Here is a 19,747-nt window from a genome sequence, read left to right as displayed (position 1 = left end):
CGGCACGGGGACCCCGTGGGGAATGGGGGACCCCGTGGGGAATGGGGACCCTGCAGGGTCTCCCGCTTGTCACAGGGTTTTCCAGAAAGGCATCTGCATGGGTGAATTACTGGGATGACTGATGAAGGCCTTGGGGGGAAACTGGTATTTGCAAGAGCTGTCTTTAAAATCTGTGTGTATACATTTATGTCGGTTTTTAAACCAATGGTGTCTAAATCACAATTTGTAGCTCGTAACAGGAGCTAGTCTAAATTCAAACCGTACACTCATAGTTAATACTGTTCTTTCCTACCCCTGTGAGGCTTTAACGGGGGGAAAAAAATAGAGCAGAGAAGCCTGATATGAAATCAGTGCTCTGGAGGGGGTACGGCATCGTGTCCCCGGGCAGCCCTAAGTCACCGCTGCGAGCGACAGCAGGAGGATAAGTAGGTCAGGCTGTCAGCGGGGACATCCCTCGCCGCTGTGCCATTGCCATCGCCACTGCTCCCTCCGTCCCGGTAGCTGACTCCTGCGCGGAGCCGATGGAGCCGGAGCGAAGGGCTGGAGCTGGGAGCGCTGGGTCAGGAGCGCTGGCTTGGCTCCAGATCCCCTCGGAAGCACGTGGGGTTTGTGTAGCACAAATGTGGGATCTGATCAGGCAGGAATTGAGCTCCGCGGCTGCCCTGGGAATGTGGGGCGGTGCTGGATGCAGATCGGGATGCTCCCTCGGCGCTCGGCACAGGCGAAGCTGCGGGATCGAGGGGGCCCGGAGCGCCCCACTGGCCAAATGTCCCCACTGCCCAGAGACGGGACTGGGTGTCCCGAAGCAATGTTAGGTTTGTTTTGTTGCACAGCTGCAGTTTGCTGCCACTTTACCCCTTGTGTTGTCTCTTGTGCCATCCTGTTACCTCTGGAGCGGCTGCAGCGGCGGCGGCTCCCCGGGAGCGGGGAGATGGGTGCCTCGGGCGCGCCGGCCGTTCCCCCGAGAGCCTCGAGCCTGCAGGATTAATCTACAATGGCTTAGACGTTAGCTTCCTAATTTAAGTGAGTCATCAGCTGTTGTCATCGGTAAGGAGGGAGGCACTAACGGAGCACGGTCCTTCCCACCCCGCTCTGCGTAGCCGGTGGTCGGTGTGCCCCGAGGAGTCCAGGAACCCGCGCACGACAGAGGTGCCGGACAGGAGAATATACCCACGAAAAGAAAAGCAGCTCCTTAAGAAAGCCCATCCTGATTATGGGATGCGCTGGAGATGCTTCCCATATTTCATCCGACGGCGGTCAGGGCTGTGACCTGTGCTCGGGAGGGGAGCAGTGACACGGGCACGTATAAAGTCCCCGTGGATGCTGGCTGTGCTGCGTCTGGCACCCTCCGTCCCCAAGCGGGTTGGTTTATTCCTTCCAAGTGGCCGCTTGAGCACAGGTTTCTCCTGTCGTTCCGGCTTTCAACATGTGAGCCTGTGTTCCCTCCCCGTGCGTAGCTCAGACGGGCTCGGTTGTTTTCAGTGCTCAAGTTCTGGGACTGTAAAACACCACGTGGATGTGTGAAGGTGCGTTGGTAGCGACCCAGAACTGTTATTTCCCGGCCAGCAGAAAGAGGGAGGAGAGGCAGGAGAGAAGAGAATTGTAGTTGAAAGGTGTCATCTCATATTGGCTTTGGATTGCCACAGATTATAACGCAACATTTAACAGGTATAAACCAATGTTTCAAGTGTCAGACCTCTCCCCAGGACAGCCCCTCTAAACACGAGCCATCAGTAGAGAAAGGCGGTGTAATTTATCCCCGCACACCATTTCAATCCCTCAGAGTTCTTATTTTCAGCTTTCTCACTGTGATTTTATTCAGTTACTCCAAGGAACTAAAATAAAAAAAAACATGTAGCTATCAAATAGGATTTTTTTATTATTATTGTTATTGAGTATTTTTCCATTTTCTCTGCAATATTAAATGTGGCAGTTCTTACCACGCTACGTAACCAAAATATACTCTCCAGATTTCCTGAGGCCCTCCTGGTCGCCCGGTGGTGTTTGCTTTTTAGTTGAGTCCAGATCAAACTGTGGGAGTTATGGCCCTTGTGGTGCTCCTGATGGAGAGGAGAGCTCTGTAGGCTGAGAGCTCGGCGAGAAGTGAGGTGGACCTGAGGCTGTCTGTGGATTGTGTTAAGCAAGGGCTGGGCGTTATGGTGGAAAAGACATAAGGTGCTTTTGAAGGCTTACAACAGTCTCAATTTTTATTACTAGATATTAGGGTGGTACTAGGCTGCGCGTGACGCAGGGGCTGTAGGATGCTTTCATTGATTCCCACCTGACTGCTGGAGCAGGAGCATTATTAGAAGGTGGCATCTTCCCCGGTCGCGTCCCACAGCCTGTGCCATGCTGGTCCAACATTCCAGCCTTCTGTTCCAAAAAAAACCCAACCAAAACCCGTGAAATTTGTTCCCGCCTCACTATAAATTCACATCCTTTCATGCCGAAGCCCCCGTGCCAGTCTGCCATCCACAGAGCCGCTCTCCTCCAGATGTGCTCAGCACCGAGCTGCACTTCAGCTCCCAGGGGTTTAGGTGGGGGAGCAGGCTGCATCCCGGCCACGCGTGTCGGGAAGGCTCCTGGGAGTCTGCCGCCCCGTCCCCATGCCTGCCCTTATCTGTCCCGGACAATGCATTAATCAAAGCAAACAGAAGTGGCTCCTTCATCTGAAGGTCCTCGATAATCCCAGTAGCTTTTCTGTACTGGGTGGGTCGGTGCTGGGCTGCAGGTGACCTCTGCTGTCGCCGGCGCTGCGGGGCATCACGGGACTTCTCTGCCGTCCCACAAACCACTGGGTGGGACAGGAGCAGATTTGCCAGGCAGGGAAAGGCACCAGGGAGGAGCGAAGCTCCTTCAGTTCCTCACAACTCTTTCGGTTCACCCAGGAGTTCACCCGGGGTTAGCGTGCAGCCGTGGAGCTCAGAATTTTGGAAATAAGTCTAATGGGGATAACTGAAATCCTCTCTGCTCAGCCCTTCCCACCAGGGAAGGATGTTAGGAGCTGTTTAATGCAGCTCGAACATGTGGGACTCGCTGCTGTGGGGCAGTACTGCGGTGCCAAGTAACATTTAGGCTTTAAATCTCCATTCAAGTCACTGCCCATCGGCTGAGCTGCTTTCCCTGTCCGGGAGCGTGTTCCTAGGCTGAAACCGAGGACAAAAAGAGGCGCCATGAACTCTTGCACTCCAAGCTCAACCTGTTTGCAAGCACGCAGTAGCTGACCTGCAGGCTCGGTCCCATCCCCGCGGTACTGCCGGTACCTTCGTGCCCTGGCACCCGCCTCTGACCGCGGGTGGGAGCCGGACTGGGCGCTCCATCAGCCAGTACCGGGCATCCTTCATCCTGGTGGCCTTGGAGCAAACCACAGAGGGTCCATGTTTTGCCATGTGCTTCCACACGGTAGCCTTCGGTTTGGGTTCCCAGCTCAGTTCCGCTCCCGGCACACCTGAACAAGATGACTTCATTAAAAGGACTCTGTCAGCTGTTTCTCTTTTACTTTGCCAACCTTTGCAATAGAGGAGGAGGCGCTGAGCCGCGGGTCTCGGGATCCTCTGCTCCATCTGTGAGCAAATGCTGATGTTAATAAGAGAGAAACTGTGTAGATGTTGCCGTTGCAATTACATTTAGCATTGGAAATAGTGTTGTATCAGGCTCTGCCGAACCGCTGGGGCACTGGAAGAGCCCAAATGGTGCTGGTCCCACTGGTACTTCAGTGGAAGCTCCAGGGGAGATGCACAACAGAATCCTGGAGGAGTCTCCCACCAGATCAATATCACTGTGCTGATGGGCATCTCTTGGACCATTACTCTTTGGCAGTGTCCCTTTAAGTGTTATAAGAGAAACTGCTCTTTTTCTAAGATTGTTTAGCTTATTTTTTTTGTAAATGCAGTAAAGTATATAGTCATGATTGAATAGAAAGAGTTAAAATGCTAATCCAACCTCCCTTGTTTTAAACAGGAACAGAAATTCTTGGCAAATCAGTTCGTATTATATTCTCTACATTAGGAGTTTGCATATTTTTTGCAATTGGCTACATGTTGCTGCCACTGTTTGCTTACTTCATCAGAGACTGGCGGATGCTGCTGCTGGCGCTCACTGTCCCGGGGCTGTTCTGCATCCCGCTTTGGTGGTGAGTGCCCCCGCGCCGCCGCGCTCCCCACCTCCCCTCCCCACCAGGGTGCTGGGTTATGGCAGGGTGTCGGGGCGGGGGGCCCGTTTCATGGAATTCCAGACTGGTGAGGGCTGGAAGGGCCCTCTGGAGCTCCCCCATCCCACCCCCCGCCAGAGCAGGGGCACCTCCAGCAGTGGCACAGGACGGCGTCCAGGCGGGGTTGGGATGGCTCCAGAGGGGGAGACTCCCCCACCTCTCTGGGCTTTGTGCCCGTTCCCTCTTGTCCTGTCACTGGGCTCCACTGGAAACAGACTGTTCCCATCCCCCTGGCACCTCCCTTTGAGTACTCATGAACATTGATAAGATCCCTCCTCAGTCTTCTTTTTTCTAAACTAAAAAGCCCCACATCCCTCAGCCTTTCCTCGTAAGAGAGATGCTCCAGTCCCCTCATCATCTCCGTAGCCCGTTGCTGGACCCTCTCTAGCAGTTCCCTGTCCCTCTTGACCCGGGGAGCCCCGAACTGGACACAGTGCTCCAGATGTGGCCTCCCCAGGGCAGAGCAGAGGGGGAGGATGACCTCCCTCGTCCTGCTGGCCACACTCTTCTTGATGCCCCCCAGGATGCCATTGGCCTTCTTGGCCACCAGGGCACATTGCTGGCTCGTGGGCATCCTGTTGTCCCCCAGGACTCCCAGGTCCCTTTCCACAGAGCTGCTCTCCAGGAGGTCAGCCCCCAACCTGTACTGGTGTGTAGGGTCACTCCTCCCCAGATGCAGGAATCTCCTCTTTGTTTTTTGGTTGTTTGTTGTTTGGGGTTTTTTTTATTTTCTATTTGCCATGTGAGGAGACTTTGCTTTCAGGCAGGTGTTGGAAGGATTTTTTGTTTGTTTTTTTTTTCCCCTGTTTTAAGTCAAATTAATTACCTGCAGAGCCTCACTGGTGCTGGCCCTTGCTTGAAGCCACTTTTTCACTGGCTTTCCAGAGCAGCTTGGGAATTCTGTATTTGATTCCTAACCCTGGACACTGTTAACCACCTCTAGCTTTACCCCCGTACTACTGCTGGATGATTCGTTCTAACTTTTCTTCCTTCCTTTTTCCTTTAAGCCATTTTTTAATGCGGATTCACCCGGCCCATTGGTACTAAAATCTCAGCGATAGGCTGAGCCCGTTCACTCGGTGTGCAGCAGGTGCCAGTTTATTGCACTCGATGTCATTAAGCAGTTCATCGCACTAGATGTCGTTAAGTGGAGTCGTTTGCCGACGCAGCTCACCGGCCAGCCCTCTCCCATGGGCTCTGCGTGCTGGGAGCCATGTGTCCCCCCAGGCTTTGCTTTGGCTGCTGGAGCAAGGCTTTGATTTGTGAGCTCCTTCAGCCCAGAGTAACTCTGTCTGGCTAAGCCAAAGGTTGGCTCTTCCTCGCCGTGCTCCTCTCAGCCATCCCACGCTGGCTTCTTGGTGGCCAAGTCCACACTTTGTTTCGTCTTTCCAGTGGACGCACAGGTTCACCCCCACTTGCCCACCGTTGCTCTGCCCTGGGGGACTGAAAAATAGTTGAGGAAATCTCCCTGCTCTTCTCAGCTGGAAGAAGCATTGAAGAAGGGCAGATATCCTTGTTCTGCTGCCACCTTGGTCATCTGCTGTTTTCTGAAGAGAGAGCTGTTTAGAAAATAGGAAGGGAAAGGCAAGGTATCACTCACACTCTTAAAACCAGGATAATTTACAAGAAAAAGAGTTCCTTCTTCTCATATTAGTCTTATCTGGGGAACTCCTTCCTCTTATCTTGAAAAAGTTATACCTATAAGAGATTAAGGTGTTTATAACAGTTAAGTGATTTAGACCCATTCTTCTAAAGTCTAAAAGACCTCCTACAGATCTCAGTCTTGTCAGGAGTCTCTGCTGATGGTTTTGGTTTGTTTGGGATTTTTTATCTTAGCCTTCAAACCAAACCAAACCTTTAACACGGCTTTTAGCTCCACCTCTGCTATTATCTGATTTTAAAGATGGCTTGATTCTGTTTAATAATCAATTTGCTTATTTAACTGGAAACATTTCAAAGCCCTTCAACACAGCTGCATTTCTCTCTGTGTCAAGCAGCTGCTCTTTGGGGAGGTTGGTTTGAGTGGAAGCCTCTCAGATACCTGCTGTGGAACAGGCACTATGAGGCACCTGAAATCTGTCCCCAAGGCATGGCTTCAGACTCCTGCTTTGAATTGTATTTGGTGGGGATTTCCATACTTTTTAAGAGCATACATCATAAAGCATGCCAAAAATTTCCATGGGTGGCACTTCCAGTCTGGGGCCAATGTGTAGGTGGTGGTCAAGGTGCACTGGCAGAGCTCTGGTATTTGCTGGCATTTCGGCATCTGGACCCACTGCTTCCACGGGTGATGTGACTTGCACATCCCACTGCTCCATGCCATAGTTGCTCTTTTATTCATTCCTCTTCTAAATTCTCCAGAAGGTTCCCAGCATCGTCTCTGCAGTCTTGTGTTCCTCAGCTTGCCCTCAAAGAAGAGCAGTGGAGACAGCTCGCCTGGCAGAAAGTCACGTTAGTGGTTGAATGATCTGATATGAATCATCTGATGGTCGAAACCGTTGACGTGGCTTTGGGTCAGTCCTTTAGGGAGTTCATTAGCAAAGGAGTGTCTGACCTGCTTTTTTCCAAGGAGAGGAAAAAGAGCTGCTGGCGAAAGGGGGGGGCGGAGGGTAGCATCTGTTACAATCAAAGGATTTAGTTAAGGAAAGGTGAGATTTTCTGTCCTGTGTTTGGTGTTAATTCACTCAACACGTGCCCGGAATTGATTAGAAAATGTCATCAACTCCCCGAGGGGACACTGCCACTGTCCTCTGCCTGGGAGAGGCTGCCTCGGAGCTGTGGTACAACTGTGAGGTTTGTATGTAAGATTCCTATGACACAGAGCCTTTAAATATACCCTGTGCATATTTAAAGCGTTTCCACATTGTGTACAGTTTGCCAAGAATATTTTTGCTCAACACTGGCTAAGCTACCCCCATCTTTGCTGTCTATCTAGTTGTATCTGTTTTTTTTCTGGTGGACATCAATCATCCCTTAAAAAACAACCACCCAGGACAAGGGCCCAAGTGTGCATCTCCTTCAGCACGAGAATAAACACATCCCATATAGTTGAATTCTCCCACTGATCCCAGTGGGACAAATCCATGAATTACATTGCCCACATGCTTCTGCACTGACTGTCTTCTGCTGCAAGCAATCTGTGAGATGAGAGCGTAACTCGTAAAACCGCTACATGTGTTTTTAATAACTTTTTACTTTTGTGAAAGCGTCGAGTCATTTATTCTGAAACTTCTTGCAGGATCATTCCTGAATCCCCTCGGTGGCTGATTTCCCAGGGAAGATATAAGGAGGCAGAAGTTATTATCCGAAAGGCTGCAAAAATAAATGGCGTTCCAGCCCCAGCCGTGCTTTTCGACACTGCGGAGGTATGTTTCATGCGTCCTGGTACCTTATCTGGCTGGCAGTTTCCCCCGTTGGCCAGTTGACTTGTTGGGAAATGCCAGCGGAGAACTGGTTTGCACCAGCAGCTTTTGGGGGCTGGCAGTGACTGTTGGCGTGAGGTAAGTGCTGGGTTAACCAGTTCAAAGTGAGAAGCCAGAGGGGTTTTTTATTTGTTTGGTTTTAACAGTAAAATTCTCTTCCTCGGCAGTGGTTGGTTGTGGTTTTCAGAGCAAGGGTGACCCAGATTGCTTCATCCTCCGGGCGCTGAGAAGACCCGAGGAAGATGTGTTTGTCCCCATTTCAGCTTGGCACAGTATTAGTGATGTGCAGTTTAACAGCCCTTCACGGGGGGGGCTCTGTAGGGGACCCTTAATCGGCACCCACGTGTGCCGGGGCTGCGTGGAGCCCGAGGGACCCCTCAGGTCGCACAAACCAGCCAAAGCACCCGAGTGCTGCAAGGGCACTTGAAAACCGTGATGGTAGTGAAGGCAGTGAAGAACATTAAGCCCTTCTTCAGGCCTGTGTTGAGTTTTTTTCTTGTATTTGATGTTTATTGGGTAAAAGGAGAAAGCCTTGCACAACCCTAGCACCTCAGCAAGCCGGGGAGCAGCACGGCTGCAGTGGGAGGGTTGGTTCTTGGGCTCATCTCCCCCTCTAGTGGCTCTGCCCTCGCCGGAGCTCCTGCTGAAGAGGCACAGACCTTTTTCTTGTGCAAAGCAACAAGCGACGCTTCCAACCCTGCGTCAGCGATGACCACGTGTCCCTATGTCACATCTTATTCTACTGCATTACACCAGCACCTGCGTTTTGTGCCTCCTGCTGACTCCTGATAGAGCAGAAAGCAAAGCATCGCGTGCTCCTTTGCAGTCCCTGCAGGAGAGAGGTGCTGCGTGCTGCACCTCCCGTGGGCAGGATCCATCTCTTGAATGTCACACTTGCATTTTGGCTGAGCTGCTGAAGATCCCTTTTCCAAGTGTGTGTTCTAGTGTGCATTGAAGTGCACGTTCCAGCTTTGGGAAGCTCATCCTACAGAAACCATGGAAAAGCACTTTCCTTACTTCACAGCCAGAGTTCAAATGTCTTTCATACGGGACATGACTTTTTCAGGCTCCAGCACATGAGTTTGCTCTTCATTGCTCCTGCGTATTTTTGAGCCCCAAGTGGCAGCTCAGCTGTCCTTTACTTCGTGGGAGTCTTGTACGCCAAAGTGTCTGTCCACAAAACCCTGAGGATGATGTTGGCACGTTAAGTCCTCCGTTGGAAGTATTTTTCAAACGTTGCTAGAAGGACATTCCTTGGAAACCATTCTCTCTTCCTCGGAAAGGAAATCTCCCAGGTCGCCCCGAAGGGAGGGCCAAACTCTTTGGGTTTGGGGGGAAGCCTGGCCACGAGCACGGGCTTTGCCCCGGCGAGGGCTCTCCGTGCAGGCAGAAGGGCACCCTCGTGCCACCCAGAAGATTCCTACTTCAAGTTCGAGCTGGACCCTCCGTCTCCGATCCGGGGTGGTGGATGCTCCCGGGCTGCGCCCTGGCTGCCACGCCGAGCTCTGGCACCCGTCCCCCTCCCTGGCAGGGCACCGGCAGGCAGGCAGCAAAACTGGGTGATTTTCTGCATTTATTTCACACCGTTTGTGAAGGTTGAACAGAAGAGAGTTGAGTGGACAGTGCACAGAAAAATGCCTTTGGTAACGAGGTTACTCCTGGAAGTGCTGTGTTAGATCCTTAAGGAAGTGTTAATGTGTCTTTCTTGTCAGCTGATACTCCTTTGTAATTAGTGCATGGTGCAGTGTCTCAGTGCTACCTTTTTTTTTTTTAAAACAAAACCCTGGAAACTCCGGCGGAGTACAGCTGGGTGCAGAGACAAGCTCTACCTAAGGACCGCCCTCCCCGGTGCGGCACTGGCCCTCGGGCCGCCTGGTTATCCCCTCATATAGTGGTAACTTCATAACTGCCCAAACTCGTGGGTATGCAGAGGTTGTTTTGCTCTTAGGTGTGTGGGAATTTTTTTGGTTTTGTTTTCCTTTTTCCTTCAGATGCAGGATTCGAAGCCTCAGCAGCAGCAGAAGGCTATCCTTCTGGACCTATTTCGAACCCGAAACATTGCAACTATTACTATTATGTCATTACTTTTGTGGTAAGGAAATGTGTATTCCTAAAGTACCCAGGCAATAGAACGATTCCTGATTTGAGGGCACATGCCACAGGTTTAGATAATAAGGCTCAGCCTCGGAGCCCGTCTGCTCACGGTCCTTGGGCAGTTCCTGGCCCTTGATGTCCTTGCACCCGCACTGCACTCATACACGAGAGTACGGAGACAGTACCCTCGACTCAGGCGTAAAATAGTTAGGAAACTGTATGTAACGACATGTGTGTTTTAAATTCTGTTGCTTTTTGGTTTTGTTTTTTAAAGACGCTCCCGTCTCTGTAATCTCTATTTGAAGAGAAATGTCCTTCTTGAAGCAGAGGCAGCAACTCAGTCACATAACAAGAACCAGACCCATGGCCAGCATTTGCGTTCTGTTTCTGTGCAGAGCCCATCTCAGTGAGATCCTGGTCCCTGCCTGGGCAGCCGCGAGGAATGAGAACCCAATAATACCATATAGACAAACCAGGACCCTTTTCTGCACGTATTTCCCCCAGCAGAAAGGAACTGGCTAGCACACTTGGCATGCCATAGTAAGGCACTCTTGAGATTTGAAACCCGAACATCCAGCTCTCTCCAGAAGATTAAATAAGATGTAACGGAACTGCTGAGGGTGGGAGATCCTGCCACTGGAGTTGGCTACAAGTAGGAACGTAGTTGGCATGGGAAGCTTTCAAGAGTTATTTCATTGTGCCGTTAATGAGTCCATTGCAGTGAAAAGCCTTTGTGAACGACTTCCACAAAGCCTTTTACTCGGTATAGCGTATGCAGGAAGGACAGAGAAATCAGAGGTCTCATCAAGCCGCTGTGGATATATCACTGGAAGGGATGACAGAATTAGAAAGATGGGGTTGCCACTGAGATGGTTTTTTTAAGCCACGATGCCTGTGGCGATGCGTTGCGACATCCTATTTTTGTAACAACATCTGAGGCAGCACTGGAGGCGTTCAGAGACTGGTGTTTCCGGAATCATTTGGTTTTATTGCTTTTCTCAGGTTTTTCACGTCGGTTGGTTACTTCGGCCTGTCCCTCAGCACTCCAAACTGGCATGGAAATGCCTACATCAACTGTTTCCTCTCCGCTGTTATCGAAGTTCCAGCGTACGTGATTGCCTGGCTTCTCCTCCGCTCCCTCCCTCGGCGCTACTCCGTATCTGGCACCTTGTTTTTAGGGGGAGCTGTTGTCCTCTTCATTCAGCTGGTTCCTGCAGGTACGAGATGCAAGAGACGACTTAAATATATAAAATGTTAGAAATATTTAACGGTGCTGTCTCATAGTTCTGTAAAATTACTGGAAACCACGATGAAATTTAGCATTTGAGGTTAAGTTTATGCTGATCACTTGCAGGCGTGATTTTTATTTTTTTTTTAATATGCATATGTACATGCTGAGTCATGCACGGCGCTCATTTATTGTGTCAAATTACTGCGCTTTTTATAGTTCAGGGAAACCAGCTTGTACAACGAGAGCCAAAAGTGCACTGTGATTTATCTGGGTGTGTGTAGAGGCTGAAAAAACCCTGCAAGTCTTCCAGATTTCACTGTGTGTAAATCTCCGTGGGATTTTGCGAAAAAGGGGTGGATTTAAGCTTGTGCTTTGTTGCTGTGTAATCCAGAATTTTGTTCTGTTTCAAGAATGCTGTTTTACTGGGAGACAACCAAAATCTGCAAAGTAGAAAATAACCTGAGCATCTACATTATGCTCAGTGGGAAGTTTGAAGCCAAGTCATCGAGGGATGGGGCTAATACATTGTCTAATCTCAAAAAATTAAACAAAACACATGCAACTGCTAGAGAAAAAACGGTGATACGTTCTTTGGGATGTAAAAGAAATACAAGTATTAAGCATGGGGTGTTGTTAATTCCCCTTTTCTTTTTTCTCCTCCAGATTTTAACGTCCTGTCTGTTGGCCTGGTGATGCTCGGAAAATTTGGCATCACAGCTGCGTTTTCAATGCTGTATGTCTACAACGTGGAGCTGTACCCAACGCTAGTGCGAAACATGGCAGTTGGAGCTACGTCCACGGCTTCCAGGCTGGGCAGCATCATCGCTCCGTACTTTGTTTACCTGGGTGAGCCGTCTTGCGTTCCTTGCCTTGTGCTACACAACTGCCCAGAGAAGTTGTCAGAGCTTCTGCAGCGCAGGCTCAGCTTTAAGTCCTGTCATTTCTTGTCTTTTAAGTCCCTTCTCTCACCTTGGGTCCAAGTTCCCTGTTGTACGCTGTAGAAATGAAGCGGAGGTCTTTGGGTTTCACTGAAGAATCAGGCACTTTTGTCCTTTATTGAGGCTAGGGACCGTTCGCACAGCACTGGAGTGGCGCAGAGCTGGTCCGAGATGATGACGGTGCGGCAGAACTGGTCCAAGACGATGGATGGTGTTTATAAACCATGCAAGTGGGGTGGTTGGGCTGATAACTGGTCCCATCTTGGCAGTGGTTGTTACCCCTGGGACGCCAGTTACTTTGCCAGGAGAGCACGAGGGGAAGCCATGTGGCAAGTAAGGCCAGTAGGAAATTCATTGCACTGTACTCGTCAGGCGCATCCTGAGGTGGGCACGTCAGGAGCAGAGGAACCAGGCGAGAATCCAAACACCCTCTGAATCTGTGCTCTCTAAAGCAATACATGGAAAATACATAGATTAAACAGCACAAGAGTGTGTTTAATTGTGACCTTCGTGAAGTGATTTTTGAGCTACTAAGCCACCTCAGCTCTCACTTTGCTTTTTCTTATTGTTCCCGCCGTGGTCTGTAAGCAGAACTACTGATTTCCTTTTTTTTGACACTCATTACCATCACATTCTGAGTATTGCACAAATATTAATTGATAATTATGATTTTTTTTTAAGTACATGGAAATGATCCTCATGTTGCAGACAGGAAAGGGTGACCGAGATGAGGGGATTAAGGGTGGAAGTATCTGAATATCTGCTGTTCAGTCCGGGGTGCTCAATCTCCTGTTTCTTTCACTCACACATGATTTATTTCCTTCTACCATCACTGGGCCCGTCTCAGTTCTCCCCTGTGCCTAACCTGTTTTGCTGCCTGCTGAGACCTTTGATACAAAGTGAGGATGACTGCTGACTCGGGCGCAGCATCGCTGGTGTGCTGCCGTGGGGTCAATGCTGGTTCACCACGCTGGGAAAGGGGAGAGGAGACTACCAGCTGTAGCTCACCTCTACATCCCAGTGTGGCGCTAACACACTGTACCAAAAATGATGAAAATAGTCTTTATTTCATACTTGCACAGGGCAAATGTAAAGTAAAAGGGAGAGCAGGGCTGGGATGCTCCTTAGGGTCTCCAGTCTCTGTTGCAGCAATAACGGAGAGATGTAGATGGGATAAAGTTTTTACTGGTGTGTTTTGTGGGTTTTTTTCTCCCAGGTTTCCATGGGCTCAGCCTTTATAAAAAAACCTTGTTCCAGTCATCAGAATAGTTTTCTAAAGTTTAGGAGGTTTTAGGAGAAACTCGTCAGCTGCTGGTATTTGCTACAGCTAAATTAGGACCTCACAGTTCATCCAGCTCATCAACACAGAAGAGATCAAATCACAGACTTTGGCTCTGCGTGAAATACCCAAGGGTCTTCACTTTAATCCTAGTTTATTCCATATATTATAAAGCACGCTGCTCGATCCCAACTAAAAAATAAAGCTGTCAAGGCCAGTTTGGTACTTTCTCTTCCTTAAATACTTTAAATCCTAGCTAATCCCTTTCCTGAAAGACCTTTTCATTGCTGTGCTATTGTGACTTGGAAGATCTTGCATCCTGCCCGAACACTTGTGCGCTAGCTTCAGGCTGCTGGCAGGGGCCACTGCCTTCCAGTCCAAAATAATATTCTGAGTAGACCAAGGTCAGAGCCTCTTGTCTGTCACGGGAGGCCTGACGCTTTCTCTCCTCGCAATAAAGAAGGTATTTAAGCATTCCCCCGTAATGGCTCAGTAGTCCGAAGCTGGCCTGTCCAGCTGCCATCAGTCTCTTCCCTTGTTTCGCACAAGCCCAGCAGGATGCACAAGCCCAGGCAGCTGATGGGTGCTTGGTTGCTTATGAACACTTTAATTCCCTCACATTGAATTATTTGATGGAGGATTCAGTTCCTGATGACAGTGTAGCGCTGAAGACTCCAGCTGTGACCCCAGCAGAGCTGTTACCTTGCAAAGATGTTGGCTACCCTGGTTGAAAATGTACAAAAAACCTATTAGCTGCTACACAACCAGACAGGATGGCATGAAACTGGTGATAGGTGTGGGCATCCTAGAGCACGCGTTGTAGTTTTAAAACTGAAAAATCCCTTTGTTTGCTGGCAGATAACAGGTGTAACGCCGTTTTGGATTCACCTTTAATATTTATGAAGATTTCAGCTACTCATTCCAAATTAATTCTGCATTACGGCAATGTCTGGAATATACTTTTACACATGGGTTTGTTGCTTGTGGATATTAAGTGCTGTTGTCACGTCCTGTGTTCTGCCAGGCGCCTACGACAGATTCCTACCATATATCCTGATGGGAAGCCTGACTGTGCTGATCGGGATCCTTACCCTGTTCCTCCCGGAGAGCTACGGCAGTCCCCTGCCTGAGAGCTTTGAGCAAATGCTGAAGGTGAAATGGTAAGGCGGCGTTCATTCATCCCGGGCTTCACAAGAACTCAGGACCTCTTTCTCCATAGTCCCTTTTCACAATCAGTAAACATGTTTCATCAGATCCACTGCAAAACATCAAAGCTTTCGAAGGCCCCTTTAGATGTTCGGGGTTTTTTTGGTTGTTAATTTGACAGACATGGACATTATGCAGTTTCTCCAGAATCGCTGAACCTGAGAGCTGATGTGCTTGAAGGTGGGCCCTTGCAAAGCAAGGCTGACCTTCACGTCACCTTGAGGCTGTTGCTTCATATCTCCCCAACACTTTCCTTTTATATCATTTGCTCTCCTTAACTCTTCATTTAAACTATTCATTTAGTAGGATGGTTTACATTACAAAACACTTTACTCTCTCAGTGCAAGTTCATTATATACCACTCCAAATTAAACACAAGACTTCAATATTGTGGCCTCTTTCGTTTGGGAGAGTAGAGATGTGCCAGGACAGCTTTCCTCCTGGTTTATTTGGTTTAGCTGTCAGCAATGACAGTCCTCGTGCCCCCCCACCATTGCTATTTAGGGTACCCTGAGCAAACATCTCCACTGAAATGTGTGTGTGTACGTTGCAGTGCTGGTGCAGAGGAGATGGCCAGGGTTTGCGAGTTACTGGTGTGGGAGGAAAGCTCTTGGGAGCAGCAGAGGGAAACTGAATTAGCCCAAGCGCAGCTGCATAGCCACCATCCAGCTCACCGAGAATTTGTGCTGGAACAGAATGTGCCCTTATAAGCAATAATAACTGGTCAGTATAAGGAGCTGTCATTAGGCTTCCCGAATAAGAAGAATTCTCAGGCCAGGTTCCTCGAGAAGGGCATGCTGCTCTTTATCACAATTAGGGACTTCTCATATGTCTGACCTATGGCTTTTCGACTTCGCAGTTGACCAACTGTAGCTAGAAATCCTAGAGTCAAACCACGTTCCCTTCGCAGGCTTCTTGCCTAAACCGAGTGAAGTAACTGAATTACAGTCACTGAATTACATTCAAGTTCCACGTGTTGTTTGCTGCACCGCTTCTGCCTTCTGGAAAGGCATACTTTACAGAGCACTTGCTTTTTGCTGATGTTTATATTAGTAGTGTAACACGGTTATTTTAGCAGCGCTGATTAGGGGGAGCAAGTGCGTGGTGTCACCCTGCAAAACGTTTACTAGCTTCTCAGTTTTTTACTTGCTTTCAGTTTCAGACATGGGCAACAAACCACTGGCGTTAGGAATTCAAAGGAGAGTCCTAAAATGCTGGTAACACCCTTGTGAAGAAGGATGCACACTCTCAGAGGGGCTGAAAGAACAAGAAGATCTTCTCAAAATGCATTTTCTGCCAAAGGAATACAAACAAAACCCACCAGTCCATGCTACTGCACTATAGTTACTATCCCCTGTGCTACTGTACCCAAATACATAGTTTACTGACCAGATGCTGTCTACTCCCGTAGGACTCAGTCTGTAATTCAGTGTCCTGACACCTGGGGTTTGTCAGCAGATACAGCAGTCCCTGTTGAGAAATGGGGCCTGCCTGTGCTGAAGTCGATTGATTCGAGGAGTAAGCTAGAAATGAGCCTTAGGAATAATACGGCAACAACTCCAGTCAGTCAGGTTCTCATTGAAAGCTGTTTGAAGAAAAAAAAATACAGAAAACATAATGCTGGTGGTTTTTCTCACTGTGTGTTTTGACTGATGAAGGGGAGCTGGGTGTCTGTCTTTGCAAATCTCAGCACGTGCCCCTAAAGTAAAGATCCCGGCGTCCTTTGAAATCTGTGACCAAAGCCCGATAGACTAAGTGGGATCGGAATTTAGCTGTAGCAAAGCAGACATAGACTTCACTGTAAGGACATGTTTTTTAAACAAGACATCGGAGCATCTTTTGATGTCGCTTGCTTTTCCCAGGACCTGGGATCCACTTCTGATCCACTTGTCCCTGTAAAACCTGATGCTTTTTCATAAAGCCTGAGCCCACTGACATCCTTGGGCGTCACGAACATTCAGTGTCTTTGGGGATGGGAGAAGCCTTTAACGCAGAAAGGACTATAGCTTGCTGACCTGACGGGCTATGCCCGCTTTCAAGAGACACATGGGCTTTCGCAAGTCAATGATCCTATCCAAACATGCCACGCAGTTGTAGCTTTTTCATGGTATAGTGGCGTAAGTAGTTTTTTCGATCTTTTGGGGTTTTTTTTCAAAGCGTTTCATTACTCCTTTGAATACATACCACATTGTTTTGTACCTTCAGAGAAAGCTCGTTGCAGTTTCAAAAGCCTCTGCAAAACCTTTGTACCATTTAAAAATTTAAAGGGGATTTGACGCTTGCAAAAAGCTCATGTTCTGTACTGGAGATGTTCACTTGCAGTTATTAACTCTGCAAAAGGGCTACCTTGGGACCACAGTTTTTTCAGAACAAAAAAAACCACCAACAAGCCAGTGTTCTGTTTTTCAAATCCTACCGGTTAAGTATGCATTTTTTAAAAAGTTCAGCAAAGCTAGATTGGATGAAAAATCAAATGTAGAGCTTAGAGTTGTGCTACTACTGTTTTATGAACACTACGTAGTTTGAAAAAAGTATAATACCTTTTATTTTTCTATTTATTGGCTGTACATGCACTGCTTGGCCACATAAAGTCTATCAGACCTGGTAGACTGATTTTTATCCTCTATAAATAACAATTAGCCGTGAGTCACCTTCTGGAAGGGCCAACAAAAGCACACTGTCTCATCTCTAATGTGAGAGCTCATGGCAAGTTGTCTTGTGCTGGCACTCGGCACAGGAATAGGGCTCTCCCTGTGGGTTCAAGCACAAATATAAAGCTTTATGACATTTAAATGCAAGGAACTTGTGCAATTATTTCGAGCTGCTCTTTGGGATGCGGAAATAGTATTTCCTTTCATATATAATTTTCTGCAGTTATGCTTTTGCCATAAACATGTGGCATGAGGCAACCATTATCCTGTGACCCCTGACATTCTCATCCCTTCTCAAGCTGGAATTTCTCCAATTATTTAATCTTGGTTTTACTTATTACAAAGTTAATCTATAGAATAGCTGTTTAGACATAACTAAATTTCTCAAAAAAGCCTTTGTATCAGCGTAGAATGGGTTTGAGGACTTGGTTAAATATAGGTGGCCGTATTTTTATGAAGATTTTTATATTAAGTTGATACTTATTTTATGTGATCATAGGCTTGGGTGTTTCTAAAAGGTAAATATTTTTGTACTCTTGAACTTTGTAGTATCTTAAAGCCTAGTTTTCCTTTTCTAAATATGAAAAAGGGTGGGGTTTTTTTTTAAATACTTTGTTTTAATCAGTCTCATTTTTCTTGCTTATACCATTGATATCAAGCTAGTGTCACATTTTAGAATTTTTAGTGGCAGATTTAAAAAAAACTTTCACAAGAGTGGAATGCCTTTCTGAAAAGTATGTGATGTTGTTATAAGGCCTTATGGTGTCTGAGCAGAATAAAAACGCGAAAAGGAGATTGCTTCAGCTGACGAAACATTTGCAAGGAGAGTGTCTGTCCTCTGCCAGTATCTTTCCCAGGCTCAAACAGGGATTTCTGACGAAACCCAAAGAGTGATAGTCTGCGGAAGAATCAAACAGGGATGAAGCTGGAGGGCCAGACTGCCTGTTTCTGGCGAGTTACTATTTTTTTAATTGTAAAGCTGAAGAAAACAGCTATTGGTGGAATTAGATGTATTGCTGGTGAGCTATTTGAGCCTCTCCCTGCCATCTTCAGTGAGTTTTCCGTGTGTCGGATACGCGGCAGGGCTCAGCATGGGCCCTGTGTGCTCACCCGCAGCTGGGGGTGCCTGTAAGGCTCTGACCTGAGGACGGGAAGGAAGCAGCAGCTGGATCGCTCCCTCTGACCACAGGGGACGTGTCACCGTGCCTCATCTGTCACCTCCGTCACGTTTACGTGGGTCTCTCCGGGCAACCTTTGATCCTCAGCTGGCTTATTGGATCTGCTAAAGCATACATGACACTGTAGTAATTGTCACTCGTTAACTTCTGTCTTCATTGTAATAAAACTGTGCGCTGGCATTGTATAACCTGCTTTCCGCGTGGATTGTAATTGAAGAATAAAGTCTCCTAACTTTAACGCTTTGTGCAAAGGAGTTTAAAAAAGTAATTTAAAGTGTATTTAGCATGGATAAAGTACGAAAATAAAACCCTAAAAAAAGCTGTTCCACAAATCAGCTCTTCCGCACAGGAAGACTGTTACAGTGTAGTACAGTTTTTCTGCTTTTCAGATGGTTCAGTCCTGACTCTGTGATCCTGCAAAGCCCCTGACGCAGACCCCGGCCAGGGTCAAGGATGATTTTGAGGTTAAACTTCAAAATTTATGTCCATTTCATTTCCCACCTTTGAGACCTTTCACAGCTGAGCAAATCCAACATGGAACAAAAGGGGTTTTTTTAATACAAGTATTCAGAAATGCTGTAAACAGTATACATTCGGCTTTTATCAACTAGAGGTGAAGAAAATATCAGACACAAAAAGCCAGTCAGAAACATGAATTAGCTTTATGGAGCACACGGCCAATTTCTGCATGGATAATCATGCAACTTCTTAACTGAGCTCTGTGGAAGACACGAGCTCCCTGACATTGCTGCTAGGAAATGAGCCGGGGTTCTTGGCCTAGGACTAGAATATTAATTGTTACATATATTGTTTGTAAAACGTATAGTACACATTCCCTCAGAAAAGTGTCATTGTCGGCAAAACCTTTTTACAGCTACAGACAGTCCTGCTAAGAGAAGGAACCATTGAACACTTGGACTCGCAGAACGCTGCCTGCTTTTGATCCTGCTACGAGCAGAACGATCGGTGAAGGCTCTTGGCTCGTATGTGGTTAGTGACCAAACCAAGGCCTTCTGAGGAACCCTGGCTAGTTGACAGAATCATAGAATGGTTTAGGTTGGAAGGGACCTTGAAGATCATCTCGTTCCACCCCCTGCCCTGGGCAGGGACACCTCCCACCAGCCCAGGTTGCTCCAAGCCCCGTCCAACCTGGCCTTGAACACCTCCAGGGATGGGGCAGCCACAGCTTCTCGGGGCAACCTGCCCCAGGGGCTCACCACCCCCACAGCAAAGATTTTTTTCTGCTGGCCACGCTGCTGGGGATGCAGCCCAGGGTGTGGGGGTCCTTCTGGTCTGCGAGTACGTTCACCTGAAATGTGTAGCCAAACCCGAGGGGCTGCAGGCAGCTGAATAATGATTCATCTCGAGCCCAGTTCCTGCACCCTTTGGGCAGTAAATAAGGCATCGAATGCCTGTATTAGCAGTCTGCTTGTGACCAGGAGTCACCAGAGGGCAGGGGACATGCCACACCGCCGGGCCTGGGCCGGGCGCCTCGGGGGGGAGCTGGGAAGCGGCCCCAGGCCAGGGTGATGCTCACC

At 48.3% G+C, this 19,747-nt stretch overlaps 2 protein-coding genes across 2 annotated transcripts in view; both read left to right on the top strand.

Annotated features, from left to right (window-relative positions):
* SLC22A4 (solute carrier family 22 (organic cation/zwitterion transporter), member 4) overlaps positions 1–15,612 on the top strand; it is an 18,264-nt gene extending 2,652 nt beyond the window's left edge. The window contains exons 4-10 of the mRNA XM_009891340.1: positions 3,961–4,132; positions 7,449–7,575; positions 9,624–9,724; positions 10,729–10,943; positions 11,621–11,803; positions 14,199–14,334; positions 15,537–15,612. Coding sequence (XP_009889642.1) covers positions 3,961–4,132; positions 7,449–7,575; positions 9,624–9,724; positions 10,729–10,943; positions 11,621–11,803; positions 14,199–14,334; positions 15,537–15,612 — 1,010 coding nt within the window. The remainder of the gene's footprint in view (positions 1–3,960; positions 4,133–7,448; positions 7,576–9,623; positions 9,725–10,728; positions 10,944–11,620; positions 11,804–14,198; positions 14,335–15,536) is intronic.
* Positions 15,613–16,405: 793 nt separating this feature from the next.
* Positions 16,406–19,747, top strand: part of LOC104292013 (solute carrier family 22 member 5-like) — a 30,730-nt gene continuing 27,388 nt past the window's right edge. Inside the window, exon 1 of the mRNA XM_009891329.1 lies at positions 16,406–16,473. Coding sequence (XP_009889631.1) covers positions 16,406–16,473 — 68 coding nt within the window. The remainder of the gene's footprint in view (positions 16,474–19,747) is intronic.

This window comes from Charadrius vociferus, unplaced genomic scaffold (genome assembly GCF_000708025.1).
Source record: "Charadrius vociferus isolate BGI_N301 unplaced genomic scaffold, ASM70802v2 scaffold370, whole genome shotgun sequence".
NCBI lineage: Eukaryota > Metazoa > Chordata > Aves > Charadriiformes > Charadriidae > Charadrius > Charadrius vociferus.
Note: the sequence above shows the minus strand (reverse complement) of the source record. Positions and strands in the feature narration are given on the sequence as shown.